Genomic DNA, 24,653 nt, shown 5'->3' with positions numbered 1-24,653 from the left:
TGTAAAGCGTTGGTCCCTAGATATATGAACAAATGACATAGAAGTTATTGGTGTAATGCTTTGGTCCCTAGATATATGAACAAGTGACATAGAAGTTCCTGGTGTAAAGCTTTGGTCCCTAGATATATGAACAAGTGACATAGAAGTTCCTGGTGTAAAGCTTTGGTCCCTAGATATATGAACAAGTGACATAGAAGTTCCTGGTGTAAAGCTTTGGTCCCTAGATATATGAACAAGTGACATAGAAGTTCCTGGTGTAAAGCGTTGGTCCCTAGATATATGAACAAGTGACATAGAAGTTCCTGGTGTAAAGCTTTGGTCCCTAGATATATGAACAAGTGACATAGAAGTTCCTGGTGTAATGCTTTGGTCCCTAGATATATGAACAAGTGACATAGAAGTTCCTGGTGTAAGCTTTGGTCCCTAGATATATGAACAAGTGACATAGAAGTTCCTGTGTAAAGCTTTGGTCCCTAGATATATGAACAAGTGACATAGAAGTTCCTGGTGTAAAGCTTTGGTCCCTAGATATATGAACAAGTGACATAGAAGTTCCTGGTGTAAAGCTTTGGTCCCTAGATATATGAACAAGTGACATAGAAGTTCCTGGTGTAAAGCTTTGGTCCCTAGATATATGAACAAGTGACATAGAAGTTCCTGGTGTAAAGCTTTGGTCCCTAGATATATGAACAAGTGACATAGAAGTTCCTGGTGTAAAGCTTTGGTCCCTAGATATATGAACAAGTGACATAGAAGTTCCTGGTGTAAAGCTTTGGTCCCTAGATATATGAACAAGTGACATAGAAGTTCCTGGTGTAAAGCTTTGGTCCCTAGATATATGAACAAGTGACATAGAAGTTCCTGGTGTAAGCTTTGGTCCCTAGATATATGAACAAGTGACATAGAAGTTCCTGGTGTAAAGCTTTGGTCCCTAGATATATGAACAAGTGACATAGAAGTTCCTGGTGTAAAGCTTTGGTCCCTAGATATATGAACAAGTGACATAGAAGTTCCTGGTGTAAAGCTTTGGTCCCTAGATATATGAACAAGTGACATAGAAGTTCCTGGTGTAAAGCTTTGGTCCCTAGATATATGAACAAGTGACATAGAAGTTCCTGGTGTAAAGCTTTGGTCCCTAGATATATGAACAAGTGACATAGAAGTTCCTGGTGTAAAGCTTTGGTCCCTAGATATATGAACAAGTGACATAGAAGTTCCTGGTGTAAAGCTTTGACCCCGATGAACGAATGACTGTGTGCTACAAGAGACACAACGTCAACATTCACGTGACGCTCCTGAGTCCTATATCATCTATCAGCCTGTCAGCTCTCTCTCTGCACAACCACAGGCCCCCATCTGAGCTCAGCCTGTCAGCTCTCTCTCTGCACAACCACAGGCCCCCATCTGAGCTCAGCCTGTCAGCTCTCTCTCTGCACAGCCACAGGCCCCCATCTGAGCTCAGCCTGTCAGCTCTCTCTCTCTCTCTCTCTCTGCACAACCACAGCCCCCCACCAACCCCCCCCCCCCATCTGAGCTCAGCCTGTCAGCTCTCTCTCTCTCTCTCTGCACAACCACAGCCCCCCATCTGAGCTCAGCCTGTCAGCTCTCTCTCTGCACAACCACAGCCCCCCACCAACCCCCCCATCTGAGCTCAGCCTGTCAGCTCTCTCTCTCTCTCTCTCTCTGCACAACCACAGCCCCCCATCTGAGCTCAGCCTGTCAGCTCTCTCTCTGCACAACCACAGCCCCCCACCAACCCCCCCATCTGAGCTCAGCCTGTCAGCTCTCTCTCTCTCTCTCTCTCTGCACAGCAGCCACAGCCCCCCACCAACCCCCCCCCAGCTATCTGAGCTCAGCCTGTCAGCTCTCTCTCTCTCTCTCTGCACAACCACAGCCCCCCACCACCCCCCCATCTGAGCTCAGCCTGTCAGCTCTCTCTCTCTCTCTCTGCACAACCACAGCCCCCCACCACCCCCCCATCTGAGCTCAGCCTGTCAGCTCTCTCTCTCTCTCTCTGCACAACCACAGCCCCCCACCAACCCCCCCATCTGAGCTCAGCCTGTCAGCTCTCTCTCTCTCTCTCTGCACAACCACAGCCCCCCACCAACCCCCCCATCTGAGCTCAGCCTGTCAGCTCTCTCTCTCTCTCTCTGCACAGCCACAGGCCCCCACCAACCCCCCCCCCCATCTGAGAGCCTGTCAGCTCTCTCTCTCTCTGCACAGCCACAGGCCCCCACCAACCAACCCCCTCCCTCCCCTATCTGAGCTCAGCCTGCCAGCTCTCTCTCTCTCTCTCTCTCTGCACAGCCACAGGCCCCCACCAACCCCCCCCCCCCCCCATCTGAGAGCCTGTCAGCTCTCTCTCTCTACACAGCCACAACCCCCCACCATCCCCCCCATCTGAGCTCAGCCTATCAGCTCTCTCTCTCTCTCTCTGCACAGGCCCCCACCAACCAACCCCCCCCCCCACCTGACCTCAGCCTGTCAGCTCTCTCTGCACCCCCCCACCACCACACACCCCCAGTAGCATAACCTTGTAACTTAACATTAATCATCATCATTATACCTATTATGAGTGTTGTGAGAGCTCAATGACTGTAAAATTCACTAAATGTTCATTCAATTGCTACCCTAATTATATTGCATTTGAACTTAACAAAAAGTTTCCAATATTACTGAAAGACAAAATGTTTCAAACGCAAAAACAATTATGTCAATATAATTAGTCTAATAGAATGATGTGAATGACACTCTAGCAATACTGAGTACAGTCGCTCTGGATAAGAGCGTCTGCTAAATGACTTAAATGTAAATGTAAATGTACAGTATTTGTAATAATGGCCAAACTCTGAGCAACATGTTCGTTAAACAAAATGACATGATAAAATACAACTATAATTCACGGAATGCAACAACAACAACAAAAAGCAGACAACAACCATATAGCCTAGATAATAAACGTTTATCAATTCATGAAAAAACAACTTCATGAATAAACTAGGCTAATCACAATTCATCATTCCAAATCCTTCTAAAGGATAAGCCCTTCCCCAGTACAGTTGGAAATATTGGACTATAAATTGTGCCTTCCTGTATTATACTTATGCTAAAAAAAAAAAATACTTTATTCTATTCTACTGCAATTTACTTTAATGTTTGTATTTTTATTTTTGATTATTTCGTATCTTTGTTGCATTGTCGAGAAGGAACCTTCAAGCACTTCGTTCGACGGTATCCCGTACACAGTCCCTACGACTAATAAAAACGTAAAACTGAAATCAATTCTAATAATTTTCCCCGATGTAATTCAATAAGTCAAAGATCATAAAAATGTATAAGCTTGGCTCATCACTTGTCATGCTCAGTGTCTCACGGAGTGGCCTACGTGGCAGTCAGATAGGCCACTCATCCCTTCTGTCCCCACACACCATTTCATTCAAAAAGACGATTAATACATTGGCTTTATGAATTGGTTCATTGCTGCACTTCAGTGTTTCAATAAAGACCTGCATTCTAATAGATTGTTAGGCCAGGGACTTCGACTGGTCCCAAGTCGCAGACATTTGGTTCAGCACAGACTATGGGAAGCCAATCTCACAGACTATGGGAAGCCAGGTCCACTACAGACGATAGAAAGCCAATCTCACAGACTATGGGAAGCCAGGTCCACTACAGACGATAGAAAGCCAATCTCACAGACTATGGGAAGCCAGGTCCACTACAGACGATAGAAAGCCAATCTCACAGACTATGGGAAACCAGGTCCACTACAGACGATAGAAAGCCAATCTCCTGTATTGATTCTCGGGTTAAAGGCCTACGCAGCGCGGTTTTTTCTTGATCAATCAAGACACATAGATTGCAACACTGTGTCTGTAAAGGAGAGTTTAAATAAATGACTTTCAATAGTTCTACAAATCAATATGGATTTTCTTAGGCTATGGCCTACGACACTTTCTTCAAATTATTAAAGCACAGTAAGAAATATTGATAAAAAATTTGATTGTGATATGACTACAAGCATTAAGTATAATTAGACTATAATAATACTTTATAATATTGATATTATGTAAGTATTATAATTCTTACAATTATTTTTATTAGGCCTAGAAACTGGACGAATTCAGTAAAAACAAATCCAAGCATGCAATTAAATCGTAATGCACTTTTTCTTTTGCCATGTAATTGTCATTTTGGTTTTAACAGTGTTTCGTTTAGTCCTGTGGAGTAAATCTTTAACAAATAAGAAAGACTCAAACACTTTCCAAAACAATGGCCAGTGAACAGGAATCCATTCTGTCTTATTCAGCAGCGCACCAGCACCGTCTCTCTTCACCATAAAAGTGAAAGTGCTGGTTACGGATTCTTGTGTAACCTTTTACAATGCAGGTCCACGCCTCTCTCCGCCCTTCAATGTCCCCCCCTCGACCTAAAGAGGGTCTGGTTGTTACCATTGTTAATCTTAGGACTAATCAGTCTTTTTGTTGGTCCGTTTAATAATGGCCATTATTATCCTTAACGACGTTTGTTGATCATTTGCCTTTGAATGTATATGCAAAATGGATAGATAGCCTACTCCGAGGTGGTCGCTCTGCAAGTGGTCTGTCCGGTGGCACTCCGTACAGGGTCACAAAAAGATAACAAAACTCCTAGTTCATTCAAAGAGAATAATAGGCCGATGGTATTCTAAAAAAAAAAAAGATGGGTATAGCTTTCCTTATTTAACCCAGAACAAGTGCACCAAACAAAATGGCCCCCATTGCTTTTCAATGGGTTAAGCAATAATAATGGTGACGAAGAGCCTTTCAGTCAAGGTGAAGAGAGAGTTTTTACACCTGGCTGAGAGAGAAAAAATGAATTGAAATAGAATGTAATTGATTTGAATTGAAATTGAGAGAAAGAGTGAAAGATTCACCAACTGTAAAATAAGGAAAATGTTATTGCTATCCGGGATCCTTGGGACGTCCCTATCCAATCCTAACCCCTACCCTTACCTTAACCTTAACCCTAACCCCTACCCTTACCTTAACCCTAACCCCAGCCATAAGCATCCATTCCCCTGAAACTCCGTTCAACAAGAAGGATGGGAACTATAAGGGAAATTAAATACGCGTCAAAAGTGATGGTTCAAACGCGGTTCCAGATTGCCTGGTGATCGCCGTTGTTACGTGCGCTGTGCACTCCAGCTAACAGCAAAACAGATCTGCGCCGGCCTCTATAACGTGAACATCATTTACAATGGAGAAAGATGAACTAATCCCCCTGTGCAATGGAATGTTAACGGGACAATTTAAGTCTCCAACAGAGCTACGAGGAAAACCGATAGCCACATAGCTTCATCGAAACATCTCCGGTTGTTGGTCACTTTATCTATAGAGCCATGTACATCATATTAGTTGTGAGGATCTTACAGCCATCCATATTACATTAAAAAAAATGGTCAATAACACTAGAAAAGTATTTGTTTTGACAGCTTTATAATACTGAATAGTCTATACTGAAAAAATGATTTGCATAGGCCTACATGGAAGGTGCACCCGATTCATCCATGGGCCTTCGCCTTTTGTTTCTGAATAAATAAACGTGAATCTTCTTCATCAATTACTTTGACGGTTGAGTTTGAAAACTGACTATAAAAGGAAAAACATGGTTATTTTTTTTTTTTTTGCTAAGCAAAATGAATCTGAAATTACAATGTTACGCTATGAGTTGTAGACCTAGTTCGTGCGCCCCAAAATAGGCCACAGAACGGGCCTATGGGGGTATCAAATGGTTTAGTTAATCTGGGATATATGTTTCATTAATAATTGAACATATTTGATGTAATCGTGAACATGAATGCACAACCTACTAAAAAAACATGGCCTGCAAAAAAAACTAAAGGGTATTTTCTTTTCAATGGTCTATAGAAAAACTATTTCCCCAAGACCCAACTCATACAGTGTACTTTTTTTAACATGTCCCTTGTTGTAGTGGCTGTAAACTGGGTAAATTATGGGCATTCTCTCGTTTATAGTTTCTGGTCAGACCAGACGCACCATGTGGTCATGTATTGTTCCCGGGGCGGCCGCTTGCCTCTCCCGAAATCACCATTAACTAGCACAAGTCTCAGAGAAGTCTCAGGCGCATGTCATAAATCACCCGACCATATTAAAAGCTTAGTATAAGGCCTGAACCAGGTCAGCGAATGGAAATTTATGGCATCACTTATGGTGGAAATAGATTGTTCTAACGAAATATATCAACTTAAGTCAAAAGTTGCACCCAGAATTTCGGTGCGGCTTTAGGCATACCCTGACGCCCCACTCAAAATGAGTTCCTCCCAGAAGGCCTATCTTGAAATGAACCGTGTACCGTTGTTATAGCAGGCCTTATACATATATTTTATAACATTTCTTTTTATTTACCATTTAACTAGGCAAGTCAGTTAAGAAACACTTCTTATTTACAATGACGGTCTACCCCGGCCAAACCAGAACGACGCTGGGCCAATTGTGCGCCGGCCTATGGAGCTCCCAATGTGATAAAGCATGGAATCGAACCAGGGTCTGTAGTGACGCCTACTAGCACTGAGATGGAGTGCCTTAGACCGCTGCGCCACACATATAGCCTAGGTGAATGTGTGGATTTCGTGCACATAATACCTCGTAAGTTACCACTTGTTTTTGACATGAGTTGGCCTATATAGTATACCTTATCAAGACTGAGGGCACACACAAAACAACAAAGCTTATTAGATAAGCCCTAGCCTACATTATGTTTTACCCGTGCTATAGCCTACTTCACTTTACCACAACTATAGTCTACCAAAAGACCCACTACGAAAAAAACAGAACCCGATTTTTTTTTTTTTTTAAACACACCATATCCATATTATTTTATAATTACGCACAACTAATATATAACTAATATAATGTTATATTAGGATCGGAAGTCGGGTGATGAGTCGTTCGTTTATCAAATGACCACCAATAGTCATTCAACTGCATGCTATTCGGCTTTCTCTCACAAGTTCAAAGACAAACGCTTATCTTATCAGCGTAAATTCAAAAGGAGTTGAAAATGTATTGAGTAGTCCTGAAAAGAGACAAGAAAGCTGTGGGAGAGCGCCATTTCCTGAAACAGTGGCACCCTGCCCTACTTCTCTAGTGGTAACAGTAACACAAGCCAACCCGGGTAGCCTTCCAAGTCGCCTTGCTAAAACGGCGATACAAGCTGTAGCATCATTCAAACCGATTTCAATTCAAGTTCCAATGCCAAATGTTGCCAGTAAATAAGTTATTCGATAGTATTGTTTTGACAATGAGCGGGCTGAACATAAGGATCACTTGATGAATTATTAATTTAATAAACCCGACCATTCTGTCAAGCAACGCATTTCTTAACACAACACTGGCGGCGTTGGAGAGAGTAAGGATCACTCTACACTTGCGTAGACCTTTCCCCATCCTACACAAATAATTCATAAAATAGCCCACTGTTAGATAATACAACACTTTTCCTTTCATATATTAGCATAACACACTAGTTGTTGACAAAATCACTGTGAAATATAGGCTGTATTGCAATTGCATTCGTTGTATATGTATAGCTATTTTAGTGATTTTTTTCCCTGTCTTAAACCCACTAGGCACACACTGGTTGAATCGGCGTTGTTTTCCACGTCAAGTCAATGAAATTACTTTAAACTAACGTGAAATAGACGTTTAATTGACGTCTGTACCCAGTGGGTAGGCCTACATGAATGAAAAAAATACAACATTCACTAAAACAGCTATACATATTAAGGAACGCAATCACAATAGCACCTTTATTTCACAGTGATTTTGTAGACAACCAGTGTATTGTGCTAATTTACATGGTTAACACACTTTTCTTGATATTGATTATTATCCAGTAGTAAATAAAGCAAAAGGGTACACGTTGGTGTAATGGTTTGACATTTAAAAAAAAACTGCTTAGAAAGTAGTTGATCCACTATTTTAGGCAATAAAGAAGCCCTCCACAATACGAGAAGCTGACTCAGTAGCCTACGGTCCAACGCACGGTCTGGGGTATACCCGGGGAGCTGCATACCCGGGGAGCTGCAGCCTACAGAGATCCGACTCCCCGTTGACATACAGTAGTGTTGCGCTAATTTCCGTAAGGCGATAATGAAAAGCCAATCATCAAGAAGAATGACTGATCTTAATAAAGAGAAGAATACACAACTATCATTGAAAGGATAGAACTGGTGTGCATTACAAATGTGGATTGAAAATCGACAACGTAATTGGGGGTTGTTTCGGGGGTTGCCTGCATGCCGTTGCGCAAAGCCAGGGTGAGTTCGTGCAAATCAAAATGGTCTCTTATTTCCTGATAAAAAATATTTTCTATTTAAAGGCTAAAATAAAAACAACAGATATACAGCTTGATGGGGGATCAACCTGCGTAACTCGGCTTCGGCTACTACCGATGCGCACTGTAGCCCATTGACGGACCTCACGAGAGCTTCGGCGTAGTTAAAACCCAGGACAATCATGGTCTTAACGCAGACCCCCCCCCCCCCCCCCCAAAAAAAAATAACAGTTTATAATAAACCCCCTTAAAATATGAATGTGTCTTACCTTCAACAGCTGAGGACATGTGCAGCCAGAGGCTGCATAAAACCAGCAAGTAATCCATTGTCATAAAGCGGTCAGCTCGGACATAAAAATAACCCCAGGGGAGAGGGAGAGACGGGTGAATACAATCCGAGGTGTTCAGACACTCCGCGCACCCAGTCCAACCGCGTCAAGCACCCAAACCCAGAGTTACCTCCATAAAACCAACAAGGGAAACTGGAAAATGAGCAACGTATCAGAAGATTTGTGCCCTCTCCGTATTCAATGATTTCCAGTGGGATTATACCAGAGAAACGAGATTCCGTTGTCGTCCAACCCGTAGACGCATTTGGCAAACGACCAAAGAGAAGTTGCTCTGTTCCCAACAACGGTTCGGTAAATATCCCCGTTAATATTTCATATTATCGACACGGAGGGAAATAACTGTCCGTTTCACAGGGTCTGTCGGGAAAAAAAATACTAAATCTTTTCTGTAGTCAATACGTTTGATATCTTCACACTTCTTGTATCAAATACCATAATGTAGCATAGTCCAACTATGCATTTTCACAATTACGTACATAACATGATCAAGTCTTATTCCCGATAAAAATCCGCTTGGTTTATATATTGTAGTAAGTCCCTGAGCGAATTATCGGCGTGGTTGCAGAAAGTTAATGCTCCGCTCTGTGTGTGCATTGGAATGAAGAAACGGTGTGCAAGAACAAGGGAGAAGAGTGAAAGAGAGAGCGAGAGAGAGAGAGAGAGAGAGACGGGGGGCGTAGTAGGAGGGGTTATGGGTAAAGCGGCTCTCATACGGTCACACCCCCACAACTAGCTCTGAAAACCGCTGCTCCAGGGCCACTGCTTTTCTCTGGAATCCCACACTAGGCAGGGACACGGCGGGTTTAGCGGGGACAGAGCGCCCCCTGTGGGACACTCATATTTCAGTGGTCGAGTTAAAGCAAAACGACGGAGTTTCTCCTTATTTTCATGTTTTTTTGTTGTTGCTACAATTCTTTTCAGCAATTACAGCAATGTGTCTACAACACAGTCGAATATTCAGGTTTTAAAACAATGGACATTGTGTGTTATCGAAATTCAAAAGCTCTTCAAACACTTTACTGTCAGATTATCTGTACGTATGATTGTGTGGAATTCTCACCCAGTATACAGACCTATACAATCACAATCTCGTTTTTTGAAGAAATACAAATGATAATATGCGGAATATAAAGTTGCATACTTGATTTATTGTAGTTTGCTGAGAACAATAATAGCGCATTTGAAGCCCATGTGTCCATGATTAAAAACACCGGCTCTGCTGAAATATAGCCTAGATGTGTTTACAAAATGTAGGCCCTACAGTTTAGAGTTTAGTGAAACTATTCTTGCTTCAGCCTGTTTCACGTTCTCTGTATTTGTTTGTCTTCATTGGGATGGAGAAGGTGATTTTCAAGAGCAGTCAGTTCGATAATGGGCACACAGCGATGTTTCTTCTTCTTCTGTCAACCTTCTCTCTTTCTTTTAAAAGACCAAAAAAAAATACAGCGTTTACAGTCATTTTATTACATAATTGTGTAATTTGCTTAATAAATAAATGAATAGGTAATAGCCTATGTAAATTAGTCGAACATGCCAATGCTAATGATGAGTCCTTCTGTCTTCGAATTTGACCTTTTAATATTTTATGAAAGAAGTTTGTTCATAATTCTGCATTATAATACTTCACGTAGTAAGCCCAATAAATTACATGACTGACTTTGATCAGAAGTTATTAAGGTGTTCAAGTTATTTTTTAATTGTAATTTTATTGTGCTGAAGAAGGCTTTGATTAAAATTACCATTTGGTGGTCAAAAAATGGTGCACAACAGCCATCGAAGAAAGAAAGTTCTTGGAACATTGAAAATAAAAAATGAAACAAAGATCATAAGGTTGTTGTTGTTTTTGTTTTTGTTGCTGTTGATGATATACTTATATTTTATTAGTAGCCTAAGTTTAGCTTACTTTATATTGATTTATTGAATGTTATTTTTAAGAGTAGTTAGACACTTACTTATATTATCTTGTAATTTAACAGTAAGAATTGATTTTTTTTTTAATGGGAACAAATCCATTCAAAAACGAATTCATCATCTAATTGAGATAGGCATACATCGCCCTGAGTAAAAGAAACGCCATACTTTTGGTTGTCAAATATTTCAGTGATGACTTCAGAGGCTTGGCTTCACATGGTAGGTTTCCTCTCGGCTTCAAACCCAGCACTTGCGTCGTCTTCTCCGGCTCTCTCTCTCTCTCTCACCACGGCCCAACCCCGCACGGCGCCGCCTCGGTAAGGCCCCCCGTGTTACTGGGAAGAAGAGAACATGCAGTGGGGGATCTGCGCAAGGAGATAAGAACGGGAGATACACACACTGTACTAAGACGTAAACTACATTTTGCACCAGAGTGAGATTTCTTCAAAGGTTTTCTAAAAACTATTAGGCATGCAACATCCACTGACCAGGTTATTGCATAAATTAGGTTGAGGTAGGCCCTGACTTTTATCTCATGTAGCCTATCGTTGTTGTTAGCTCTTTACAATGGCAAAATGGCTGTCTGTAATTTTGACATTTAGTCAATAATTTTGAGACGCATTGGCTTGTTTGGACTGTTTTGTTATAACTTACTAAAGAAAGAAAATAAACGATTAAAACGGCCAATAAAGGTATTTAAGTGTTGACTACATTGTCTATACAATCTAATACAGTACATAAATAGTCTACAAGTGATTAAAATGTAGCCTAGCTTAGCCTAAAATAGGGAGTATCATTTGTAGGCTATTTATGTAATGTATTAGATGTAACATTGAAAATGTATCTATTTAGGTCATCCAGAGTTTCGTATTTAAACAAAAAAGAAGTGTGACGTGTAGTCGAAATTGTAGTTTTCCATTCAGCTTGTCTCTTGAAAGGCCTGTTGAGCACTTGGTTGTCATTTCCTGAGAGGCGCGATAGTCGAAGATAAAAGACAGGGAGAGTGTTGTTGTCCAGACGGACGCTGGCTGGACTGTTTGTTGCCAGCGTCGTGTTTTTTTGTTGACACTCTCTCTGGGGTTAAGCACTCAAAATATCCGGAGTCACTTTCCCTTCCTCAGGTGTCCACAGTCACACAGTCGGGGAGTTTTAAGAATAAGCTTGGAGAACACCAGTCTGGCATGACCGACTTTTTCTGTAGGCCCACTTAGTTGATTTTACAGCCATCTGCTAGTGCTTTTGTTTGTCATTCAATAGAAGTTTTTTTTTGTTGTTGGCTCAACTTTCGTCATACTAATGAGGCCCTTTTCATTTGTAAACTTGACTTTGTTTGCTTTTTTTAATATTGAATAGTTACAGGATTTTGAATGGAGAAACTCCTTTGTATCATCTATTCAGGGATGATTGATATGGTGTTGTAGGTTCAAAATACTCTACTTATTTTCCACTCTGCATATAGGCTATATTCCATTGGTCACACCCATAAAACATTAACAATTATTTACTCATACTGAAGTTTAACATCAACATAATTCTCAAGGAGGTATTTTAATTAAAAAAAAGGTTATAAAATATCTTAAATCAGCAGTATTATTGCATTCACTAGAAAGTTCTTTATGCTGTTTCTATGTTAGTCATTGCATTGGCATTATGTCTCTCTCTCTCTCTCTCTCTCTCTCTCTCTCTCTTTCTCTCTCTCTCTCTCTCTTTCTTTCTCTCTCTCTCTCTCTCTCTCTCTCTCTCTCTGTCTCTCTGTCTCTCTGTCTCTCTGTCTCTCTGAAACATGTATACATTGCCAAAGAATAAAGACATTTCAAATGTCATATTATGTGGAAATAGTTAAAGTACAAAAGGTAAAATAAATAAACAAATATGGGTTGTATTTACAATGGTGTTTGTTCTTCACAGGTTGTCATTTTCTTGTGGCAACAGGTCACAAATCTAGCTGGTCCCTCTCGCAACCCCCCCCCCTTCTCTCTCGCCTCCCCTCCCCCTCTCTCTTTCTCTCTCGCCTCCCCCCTATCAATTCAATTTAAGGGCTTTACTATCTATCCCTATCTCTCTCTCTCTCAACCCCCTTCTTCTCTCTCTCTCTCTCTCTCTCTCGCTCTCTCTCAACCCCCCTCTTTTTTCTCTCTCTCTCATTCTCTCTCTCTCAATTAATTTAAATTAAATTCATGGGGCTTTATTGGCATGGGAAACATATGTTTACATTGCCAAAGCAAGTGAAATTCTCTCTCTCTCTCTCTCTCTCTCTCTCTCCCCTGTATGCTATAAAAGGCACCACCTCTGTAAATACTAATCAAAATCATGAACAGGAAAAAAAGGCTTATGTTTTGTCTTCATCTATAATTGATGTACTCCCTGGGGTTTCCACAGAGTTAACCTTTTCCCTATTTACGTTCAACCTCTAGCCAGTTCAAACCTCTCCTCACAGCAGAGCCAGAGATATGCAAAATACATTTAGGAAGACTTGGGACTTAATAAATAACAGTTTGTATGTATTCCACCCTTTTACATAGCATTATTATCAAATAAATAATTGTCCTTTGAGTTTAAAATCTAAATTATAATTGTTCATTTTTGTGTTATTAAATAATAGTTTACTACAAAATAAAGGATAAGACACTTGTAGATCATGCATAAATCATGTCAATAAAGCTTTATATTCTTCCACATCAAATACAATGTATTTGTCACATGCGCCAAATACCTCACAGTGAAATGCTTACTTACAAGCCCTTAACCAACAATGCAGTTTTAAGAAAATAGAGTTATAAAAATATTTACAAAATAAACTAAAGTAAAAAAAAAAAAATATATATATATATATATATATAAAAGTAACACAAGAAAATGACATAACAATAACGAGGCTATATACAGGGGTTACCGGTACCGAGTCAATGTTCGGGGGTACACGTTAGTCGATATAATTTATACATGTAGGTAGGGGAAAAGTGACTATGCATAGATAATAAACAGCGAGTAGCACCACTGTTAAATAAAAGTGTGTGTGTGTGTGTGTGGGGGGGGGGGGGGGGGTCAATGCAAATAGTCTGGGTCGCCATATGATTAGTTGTTCAGCAGTCTTATGGCTTGGGTGTAGGAGCCTTTTGGACCTAGACTTGGCACTCTGGTACCGCTTTCCGTGCAGTAGCAGAGAGAACAGTCTATGACTTGGGTGACTGGAGTCTTTGACAACTTTTTGGGCCTTCTTCTTTTTGAGGATCTAGGGACCCATGTCGAATCTTTTCAGTCTCATGAGGGGGAAAAGGTGTTGTTGTGCCCTCTTCACAAATTTCTTGGTGTGTTTGGACCATGATGGTTGGTGATGTGGACACCAGGGATCTTGAAACTCTTGACCCACTCCACTACAGCCCCGTCAATGTTAATGGGGGTGTGTTCGGCCCTCCTTTTCCTGTAGTCCACGATCATATCCTTTGTCTTGCTCACATTGAGTGAGAGGTTGTTATCCTGGCACCACACTGCCAGGTCTCTGACCTCCTCCCTATAGGCTGTCTCATCGTTGTCGGTGATCAGGCCTACCACCGTTGTGTCGTCAGCAAACTTAATGATGGTGTTGGAGTCGTGCCTGGCCACGCAGTCGTGGGTGAACAGGGAGTACAGGAGGAGACTAAGAACACACCCCTGAGGAGCCCCCGTGTTGAGGATCAGCGTGGTAGATGTGTTGTTGCCTACCCTTACCACCTAGGATCCAGTTTTCAGAGGGAGGTGTTTAGTCCCAGGGTCCTTAGCTTAGTGATGAGCTTGGAGGGCACTATGGTGTTGAACGCTGAGCTGTAGTCAATGAACAGCATTCTCACATAGGTGTTTCTTTTGTCTAGGTGGGAAAGGGCAGTGTGGGGTCTGATTGAGATTGTTTCATCTGTGGATCTGTTGGGGCGGTATGCAAATTGGAGTGGGTTTAGGGTTTCCAGGACAATATCTAATTAATATACATCATTACTTGCAATTAGCAGGACATTTTCCCTATACTGCCTATTGTTATGAAGAGCGTTGGACACAAATAAGCCCATGTTACAGTATTCTGTAGGAATAGGGGTGACTAGAGTCTTTGACAATTTTTATGGCTTCCCTCTGACACCGCCTGGTATAGAGGTCCTGGATGGCATGAAGCTTGGCCCCAAGTGATGTACTGGGCAGTACGCACTACCCTGCAATATCAAAGTGAACTGGTATTGGGACCCTGTAGCTAATAAAGTCTGACCAGGAGGATACTTATCAAATAAAATAAAAACGTTTTCTTGGTAAACCAACAGGTGTAGACTGACATTGAAATGCTCACATACAGGTACTTTTCCAACAATGCAGAGTCAAAGATAAAAAATATAATAATGGCGTAAGGAATAAATACACATTGAGTAATAAGAACATGGCTATATACAGGAAGTACCAGTACTGAGTCGATGTGTAGCAGGTACCGGGTAATAACATGACTATATACAGGAAGTACCAGTACTGAGTCGATGTGTAGCAGGTACCGGGTAATAACATGACTATATACAGGAAGTACCAGTACTGAGTCGATGTGCAGGGGTACCGGGTAATAACATGACTATATACAGGAAGTACCAGTACTGAGTCGATGTGTAGCAGGTACCGGGTAATAACATGACTATATACAGGAAGTACCAGTACTGAGTCGATGTGCAGGGGTACCGGGTAATAACATGACTATATACAGGAAGTACCAGTACTGAGTCGATGTGTAGCAGGTACCGGGTAATAACATGACTATATACAGGAAGTACCAGTACTGAGTCGATGTGCAGGGGTACCAGGTAATAACATGGCTATATACAGGAAGTACCAGTACTGAGTCGATGTGTAGCAGGTACCGGGTAATAACATGACTATATACAGGAAGTACCAGTACTGAGTTGATGTGCAGGGGTACCGGGTAATAACAAGGCTATATACAGGAAGTACCAGTACTGAGTCGATGTGCAGGGGTACCGGGTAATAACATGGCTATATACAGGAAGTACCAGTACTGAGTCGATGTGCAGGGGTACCGGGTAATAACATGGCTATATACAGGAAGTACCAGTACTGAGTCGATGTGTAGCAGGTACTGGGTAATAACATGACTATATACAGGAAGTACCAGTACTGACTCGATGTGTAGCAGGTACCCTGGTAATAATATGACTATATACAGGAAGTACCAGTACTGAGTCGATGTGTATTAGGTACCGGGTAATAACATGACTATATACAGGAAGTACCAGTACTGAGTCGATGTGCAGGGGTACCGGGTAATAACATGACTATATACAGGAAGTACCAGTACTGAGTCGATGTGTAGCAGGTACCAGGTAATAACATGGCTATATACAGGAAGTACCTGTACTGAGTCGATGTGTAGCAGGTACCAGGTAATAACATGGCTTTATACAGGAAGTACCAGTACTGACTCGATGTGTAGCAGGTACCCTGGTAATAATATGACTATATACAGGAAGTACCAGTACTGAGTCGATGTGTAGCAGGTACCAGGTAATAACATGACTATATACAGGAAGTACCAGTATCGAGTCAATGTGCAGGAGTACCGGGTAATAACATGACTATATACAGGAAGTACCCGTACTGACTCGATGTGTAGCAGGTACCCTGGTAATAATATGGCTATATACAGGAAGTACCAGTACTGAGTCGATGTGTTGCAGGTACCCTGGTAATAATATGACTATATACAGGAAGTACCAGTATCGAGTCGATGTGCAGGGGTACCGGGTAATAACATGGCTATATACAGGAAGTACCAGTACTGAGTCGATGTGTTGCAGGTACCCTGGTAATAATATGACTATATACAGGAAGTACCAGTATCGAGTCGATGTGCAGGGGTACCGGGTAATTGAGGTAGATATGTATATATAGGTAAGGGTAAAGTAACTGGGCAACAGGATAGATAATAAAAAGCATCAACAGTATGAGATGAGTGTGAAAGTGTGTGTGTGTGTGTGTGTGTGTGTGGCGTCAGTATGTGTGGTATCAGTATGTGTGTGTGCATAGTGTGTGTGGACGTATATAGTGTGTGTGTGTGTGTGTGTTTGTGTGTGTGTGTGTATGTGTGTGTTAGGGTTTGTGTGTGTTGGGGTGTCAATGTAAGTATGTGTGAGTGTATGGGTAGAGTCCAGTGTGTGGGGTAGAGTCCAGTGTGTATGGGTAGAGTCCAGTGTGTATGGGTAGAGTCCAGTGTGTGGGGTAGAGTCCAGTGTGTGGGTAGAGTCCAGTGTGTTGGGTAGAGTCCAGTGTGTTGGGTAGAGTCCAGTGTGTTGGGTAGAGTCCAGTGTGTGGGGTAGAGTCCAGTGTGTGGGGTAGAGTCCAGTGTGTGGGTAGAGTCCAGTGTGTTGGGTAGAGTCCAGTGTGTTGGGTAGAGTCCAGTGTGTTGGGTAGAGTCCAGTGTGTGGGGTAGAGTCCAGTGTGTGGGGTAGAGTCCAGTGTGTGGGTAGAGTCCAGTGTGTGGGTAGAGTCCAGTGTGTTGGGTAGAGTCCAGTGTGTTGGGTAGAGTCCAGTGTGTGGGTAGAGTCCAGTGTGTGGGTAAAGTCCAGTGTGTTGGGTAGAGTCCAGTGTGTTGGGTAGAGTCCAGTGTGTTGGGTAGAGTCCAGTGTGTTGGGTAGAGTCCAGTGTGTGGGGTAGGGTCCAGTGTGTTGGGTAGAGTCCAGTGTGGGGGTAGGGTCCAGTGTGTGGGTAGAGTCCAGTGTGTGGGTTAGAGTCCAGTGTGTGGGGTAGGGTCCAGTGTGTTGGGTAGAGTCCAGTGTGGGGGTAGGGTCCAGTGTGTGGGTAGAGTCCAGTGTGTGGGTTAGAGTCCAGTGTGTTGGGTAGAGTCCAGTGTGGGGGTAGGGTCCAGTGTGTGGGTAGAGTCCAGTGTGTGGGTTAGAGTCCAGTGTGTTGGGTAGAGTCCAGTGTGGGGGTAGGGTCCAGTGTGTGGGTAGAGTCCAGTGTGTTGGGTAGAGTCCAGTGTGTGGGGTAGAGTCCAGTGTGGGGGTAGAGTTAGTGCAAGAAAGGTTTGATGCCGGTAGTCTGTAGCGCTTTGATTAGCTATTCAGCACTCTTGTTTCACAGTCTTATATCTTGGTCCGGGGGGTAAAAGCTGTTCAGGGTCCTGACTTGGTGGACGAGTGCCTCTTGCTCTGAAGTGGCAGAGAGAACAGTCAATGGCTTGGGTGACTGGAGTCTTTGACACATTTGTTGGTCTTCCTCTGACACCGCCTGGTATATACACAATGCCTTCAGAAGGTTTTCACAACCCTTCATTCTTTCCAGATTTTGTTACAAAGTGGGAATAAAATGGATTAAATTGAAATGTATTGAGTCAATAAGTATTCAACCCTATTGTTATGGCACACCTAAATATGTTTAGGAGTACACATTTGCTTAATCACAATTCACATAATAAGTTGCATGGACTCACTCTGTGTTAAATAATAGCGTTTAACATGATTTCTGAATGACTACCTCATCTCTGTACCCTACACATACAATTATCTGTAAGGTCCCACAGTCAAGCACTGAATTTCAACCAGAGATTCAACCACGTAAGACAAGGGAGGTTTTCCAATGCCTCGCAAAGAAGGGCACCTGTTGGTAGATGGGTAAAAAAAAAAATCAATCACTGAATATCCTTTTGATTACTTACACGTTGGATGGAGTATCAATTCACCCAGTCACTACAAAGATACAGGCGCCTTTCCTAACTCAGTTGCCGAAGAGGAAGGAAACCGCTCTGGGATTTCACCATGATGCCAATGGTGACTTATAAACAGTTACAGAGTTTAATGGCTGTAATAAGAGAAAACTGAGGATGGATCAACAACATTGTAGTTACTCCACAATACTAACCTAAATGACAGTGAAAAGAAAGAAGCCTGTACAGATTAAAACTATTCCAAAATGTGCATCCTGTTTGCAACAAGGCACTAAAGTAGTACTGCAAAAAATGTGGCGAAGCAATTTCGACCCTGAATACAAAGTGTTATGTTTGGAGCAAATCCAATACAACACATTACTGTGTACCACTCTCCAAATGTTGAAGCATAGTGGTGGCTGCATCATGTTATGGGTATGGCTGTAATCGTTAAGGAGTTGTTTTTCAGGATCAAAATATGAATGGAATTGAGCTTAGCACAGGCACAGATGAATTCACCTCGCAACAGAACAATAACCTAAAACACAAGACCAAATCTACACTGGAGTTGCTTATCAAGAAGACAGTGAATGTTCCTGAGTGGCCGAGTTACAGTTTTGACTTAAATCTGCTTGAAAGTCTATGGCAAGACCTGAAAATGTGGTCTAGCAGTGATCAACATCCAATTTGACAGACTTGAAGAATTTTTAAAATAATAATTTTCAAATGTTGCACAATCCAGGTGTGGAAAGATTTGAGAGACTTACCCAGAAAGACTCACAGCTGTGATCACTGCCAAAGCTGATTCTAACATGTACTGACTCATTGATTGAATGCTTATGTAATCAAGATATATTAGTCTTTTCATTTTCATTAAAAAAAAATGTTAGAATTTATCTTCCACTTTGACATTACAGAGTATTTTGTGTAGATTGAATTGTCTTTTTTTTCGTCAACAAACAATCAAATTTAAGCCCACTTCGTAACACAAGAAAATGTGGAAAAGTCAAGGGGTGTGAATACTTTCTGAATGCAATGTAGGTCCTGGATGACAAGGAGCTTGGTCATATACTGGGCTGTACTCACCACCCTATATAGCGCTTTGCGGTTGGATGCCTTGCAGTCGCCATACCAAGCGGTGATGCAGCCAGTCAAGATGCTCTCAATGGTGCAGCTGTAGAACTTTTTGAGGATCTAAGGGGGCCCATGCAAAATATTTTCAGCCTCCTGAGGGGGAAGAGGTACTGTTGTGCTCTCTTCACAACTGTGTGGATATAATCGACCATTTTGATTCCTTAGTGATGTGGACACCGAGGAACTTGAAGCTCTCAAACCCGCTCCACTACAGCCCCGGCGATGTGAACGTGGGTGTGCTCGGCCCTCCGTTTCCTGTAGTCCACACTGCCAGGTCTCTGTCCTCACCCATATAGCTGAGTCATTGTACTTAGAACAATATTTTATAAAACACAAACAACTATGGCTTGTAAACCTGTCATAATTTATGTCTGAATGCCACAATGACTTCCAATAAACCACAAAGACTCTTAGAAAGAAAACCAGTTACTAACTGCTTGGGACTGGATTTAAAGGAGACTGTCTCAGTTGTAGCCTTAACCACATTGCCTTAAGTCTCGTGGTCTGCATTAGGGGGCAAAGGTGGGGAGAGTTCACTGCTACCACCTGTGTTGTTGGTTGTTCACGTTTATGTCTCGAACCTTAACTTTGCCTATGGCGAAGGGGGTAGGACTATGGGAATGGGGGTAGGACTATGGGAAAGGGGGTAGGACTATGGGAAAGGGGGTAGGACTATGGGAAAGGGGGTAGGACTATGGGAAAGGGGGTAGGACTATGGGAAAGGGGGTAGGACTATGGGAAAGGGGGTAGGACTATGGGAAAGGGGGTAGGACTATGGGAAAGGGGGTAGGACTATGGGAAAGGCGGTAGGACTATGGGAAAGGGGGTAGGACTATGGGAAAGGGGGGGTAGGACTATGGGGAAGCGGGTAGAACTATGGGGAAGCGGGTAGGACTATGGGAAAGGGGGGTAGGACTTTGGGAAAGGGGGGTAGGACTTTGGGAAAGGGGGGTAGGGAAAATTGTGACCTGTTGTTGGGAAGGTCTTAAAAGAACGAGTGTATCGTTCTCTTAATGGAATCCCCTAGAACAGGGATAGGCAACTGAAGGCCCTCAGGTCAACCCCCCCCCCCTTCTCCTACACACACAAAAGAAAGTTACAATAGTACAATACACATGGTGCACTCTGGAAATGTGTTTGTTCATCAGCAGTTTTTCTATTGTTATGTCAGTCACTGATAGTCACTCAATTAGCCCATGTCAGATAAACATTTTCAGATTGGTAAATTAGTCTAGTGCCAGCTATCTAAACTTCATCATAGTCGAATTACCGGCCGTGGGCCCCCCATTGATTTTGTTAGTCAGTCTCACTCAGATTTCATATTAAAAACTGCAAAGATTTCTCTACGTCTCATGGCAAAATGTGTAGAATTGTACCAAATTAACTCTAAGTCATAAATGTTTTCTCTCCTTGGTAAAGACATAGTCTGCTGGATTTGTTGTATGCAGACCAACGAGCAACTGCGGTCCCTCATGATGGAATTTTTTGTTGCCCCCCACAAGCATCAAAGTTGCCCGTCCCTGCCCTAAAAGTTCAGAGCAAAGACTCAGTCCACTCTGTCCATTAAAACAGAGATGAAAACTATTCCTGGGGAGGTCAAACATAATATAGTGTTGGAAATCATATGGGTTGGGTATAAACCCAGACAAGTACACACGCACACACACACACACACACACACACACACACACACACACACACACACACACACACTCCAAACGCCCTCGTTCTGAATGGTTAAGGCCCTCGTTCTGAATGGTTAAGGCAGTCAATCTGAATGGTTAAGGTAATCGTTCTGAATGGTTAAGGTAATCGTTCTAAATGGTTAAGTCCCTCGTTCTGAATGGTTAAGGTAAGGGTCAAGGTTTGGGATAAGATAAAACACATTAAAACCAGTGTCCACGACAAGGATCGAAGACGTAACCTTCTGATCCAGAGTCATGGGATTACACCGATCAGACTCCCCCAGGGTCAGGTACTCAGGTCTGGAACTCAGAGACTCCCCCAGGGTCAGGTTCTCAGGTCTGGACCTCAGAGACTCCCCCAGGGTCAGGTACTCAGGTCTGGACTTCAGAGACTCCCCCGGGTCAGGTACACAGGTCTGGACCTCAGAGACTCTCCCAGGGTCAGGTACTCAGGTCTGGACCTCAGAGACTCCCCCAGGGTCAGGTACTCAGGTCTGGACCTCAGAGACTCCCCCAGGGTCAGGTACTCAGGTCTGGACCTCAGAGACTCCCCCAGGGTCAGGTACTCAGGTCTGGACCTCAGAGACTCTCCCAGGGTCAGGTACTCAGGTCTGGACCTCAGAGACTCCCCCAGGGTCAGGTACTCAGGTCTGGACCTCAGAGACTCCCCCCAGGGTCAGGTACTCGGGTCTGGACCTCAGAGACTCCCCCCAGGGTCAGGTACTCAGGTCTGGACCTCAGAGACTGAACCAGGGTCAGGTACTCAGGTCTGGACCTCAGAGACTCCCCCAGGGTCAGGTACTCAGGTCTGGACCTCAGAGACTCCCCCAGGGTCAGGTACTCAGGTCTGGACCTCAGAGACTCCCCCAGGGTCAGGTACTCAGGTCTGGACCTCAGAGACTCCCCCAGGGTCAGGTACTCAGGTCTGGACCTCAGAGACTCCCCCCAGGGTCAGGTACTCAGGTCTGGACCTCAGAGACTCCCCCCAGGGTCAGGTATTCAGGTCTGGACCACAGTGACTGAACCAGGGTCAGGCACTTAGGTCTGGATAATAGAGACTCCTCCATGGCCAGGCACTTAGGACCGGATAATACAGATTCTCCCATGGTCAGGTTCTCAGGTCTGGATAATAGAGACTCTCCCAGGGTCAGGTTCTTAGGACTGGATAATACAGACTCTCCCATGGTCAGGCACTTAGGTTTGGATAACAAAGACTCCTAACAGTCTATGTGAATGCAGCCGAGTACAACTTGTTTTTCTTTTCACAATGCAGTGTATCTCAAATGCTTCTTGCTTGATGTTGCCTAGATAATCCTTTGGTACTGCCAATAGCTTCCAGTTTAGACATGTGAACCAAAATGTTGCTTCAGCAGTAACCGGGTATTCCAGCCACTCTCATCCTATGAATCAGTTATTTTTAATGAATGTTTTTGGACAGAAAACCTGCGGCTAGGTTTAGGATTCTAGACTAGCCTGGGCTGGCTCCGCCGTTCAAAGATCATCAGGAACAGTAATTGACGTTACCTACCACAGATGAGCGGTGTTTTTTTCCCCCTGCTTTTTATGGAAACCAAAAAAGAGTCACACCTAAAGGTCCAGTGTCTTTCCATAGACCCCACTACACACACACAGTCCGCCGTGCGCTCTGTCCATGGTGCTGACGCAGCGCAGTGGCGATACAGATTTAGCACCAACCTGTCACTCAATCATTTGAACTTTGTTGCTATTTTTATATAAAGGACATAAAATTAAAACTGCGGCGGCACTAGTTTGAACTGAGGGGCTAAGGCCCCTTTTTTTCCCCCTTTCATTTAGCCAGGCCCGGCACGACCTCTTCCCCCCCATCTCATTCCTCCTCCCTAGACTCCACTGTAAATCAGTGCCTCCATTATGCCCCTCCCCCCCTCCCCCAGCTCCCTCTGATAAATCCCCCTCCTCCCTTTACTCTCTCACTGTCTTTACCCGCTAACTGTCTTTACCCGCTAACTGTCTTTACCCGCTAACTGTCTTTACCTGCTAACTGTCTTTACCCGCTAACTGTCTTTACCCGCTAACTGTCTTTACCTGCTAACTGTCTTTACCCGCTAACTGTCTTTACCCGCTAACTGTCTTTACCTGCTAACTGTCTTTACCCGCTAACTGTCTTTACCCTCTGACTGTCTTTACTCTCTCACTGTCTTTACCCGCTAACTGTCTTTACCCGCTAACTGTCTTTACCCGCTAACTGTCTTTACCTGCTAACTGTCTTTACCCGCTAACTGTCTTTACCCTCTGACTGTCTTTACCCGCTAACTGTCTTTACCCGCTAACTGTCTTTACCCGCTAACTGTCTTTACCCTCTGACTGTCTTTACCCGCTAACTGTCTTTACCCGCTAACTGTCTTTACCCGCTAACTGTCTTTACCCGCTAACTGTCTTTATTCTCTAACTGTCTTTACTCTCTCACTGTCTTTACCCGCTAACTGTCTTTACCCGCTAACTGTCTTTACCCTCTATCTGTCTCTCCAAGACACACGTGCCTGGTAGAGGATAGCAACATGACCCTAGTACCCTATCAATTTCTTTCCAAGACACACGTACACCTATACCACAAATGCTATCATTCACTTTCACTGATCAATACAATCTCTCTGGTAGACAATCTCTCTGAGTGTCTCCTAATCTCACACTCCTTTTCAGGCAGACAAGCGCACGCACGCACGCACGCACGCACGCACGCACACACACACACACACACACACACACACACACACACACACACACACACACAGCTGAGAGCAGTCACTTTCTCAGACACTATCACTCTCTTTTTTCCTTAATCTCTCTCTCTCTCTCTCTCTCTCTCTCTCTCTCTCTCTCTGTCTCTCTCTCTCTCTCTCTCTCCCCTCTCTCTCTCTCCCCCTCTCCATTTCTCTCTACCCCTCTCTTTCTCTCTCCCCTCTCGTTCTCTTTACCCCCTCTTTCTCTCTCCCCCCTCGTTCTATCTCCCCTCTATATCTCTTTCTTCCCCTCTCTCTTTCTCTTTACACCCTCTTTCTCTCTCCCCCCTCTCGTTCTATCTCTTTCTCCCCCTCTCTCTTTCTCTCTCCCCCTCTCTTTCTATCTCTCCCTTTATATCTCTCTCTCCCCCTCTATCTTTATCTCTCCCTCCATCTCTTTTAGAGATGATCCTCAAATAGTTTAGGTCTGGCCTGTCTCCAGTGGTTGGGAGGGTAAGGCTGGTAGCTTGGCTAGTAGAAATGGTACTGTACGCTTCAGAGACTTTCTCCATTAAACCGATGGGGAGCTTGTGTGTAGTTGGCATTGTAAATGCATGGTCTCTCATAGTGTGATCTACTCCCTGCTGCTGAGGTATGCCTGCCTGACTTTGCTTTTTGATTTATATTCCGGTTTAACATCCGTGACTGTGTTTGAAATATCTCACGTTCGCCCGGAACAAACACAATTGTTTCTCGATTCATAAGTATCAATGTTTCCATTACTGGCTTGTGTATTACTTCTCATCTCAACTTAATAACTAGAACCACTGTTTTGACTTAATAACTATAACAAATATTCCTTTAAAAAATAACACCT

At 43.2% G+C, this 24,653-nt stretch overlaps 1 protein-coding gene across 10 annotated transcripts in view; it reads right to left on the bottom strand.

The window, feature by feature from the left end:
• ephb3b (eph receptor B3b) overlaps positions 1-9,313 on the bottom strand; it is a 98,948-nt gene extending 89,635 nt beyond the window's left edge. For 4 of the 10 annotated variants that reach the window (XM_029695439.1, XM_029695440.1, XM_029695441.1 and 1 more), the window contains exon 1: positions 8,607-9,310. In XM_029695439.1, the coding sequence (XP_029551299.1) occupies positions 8,607-8,670 (64 nt within the window). In that variant the 5' untranslated portion in view covers positions 8,671-9,310. Of the gene's footprint in view, positions 1-8,606 lie in introns of all 10 variants that reach the window. The other 6 variants (XM_029695443.1, XM_029695444.1, XM_029695445.1 and 3 more) reach the window with 2 other exon arrangements.
• Between the last annotated feature and the right edge of the window lie 15,340 nt (positions 9,314-24,653).

The sequence above is a fragment of the Salmo trutta genome, chromosome 17 (genome assembly GCF_901001165.1).
Source record: "Salmo trutta chromosome 17, fSalTru1.1, whole genome shotgun sequence".
NCBI classification, from domain to species: Eukaryota; Metazoa; Chordata; class Actinopteri; order Salmoniformes; family Salmonidae; genus Salmo; species Salmo trutta.
The sequence above is the reverse complement of the archived record's forward strand: the minus strand, read 5'-3'. Positions and strand labels throughout refer to the sequence as shown.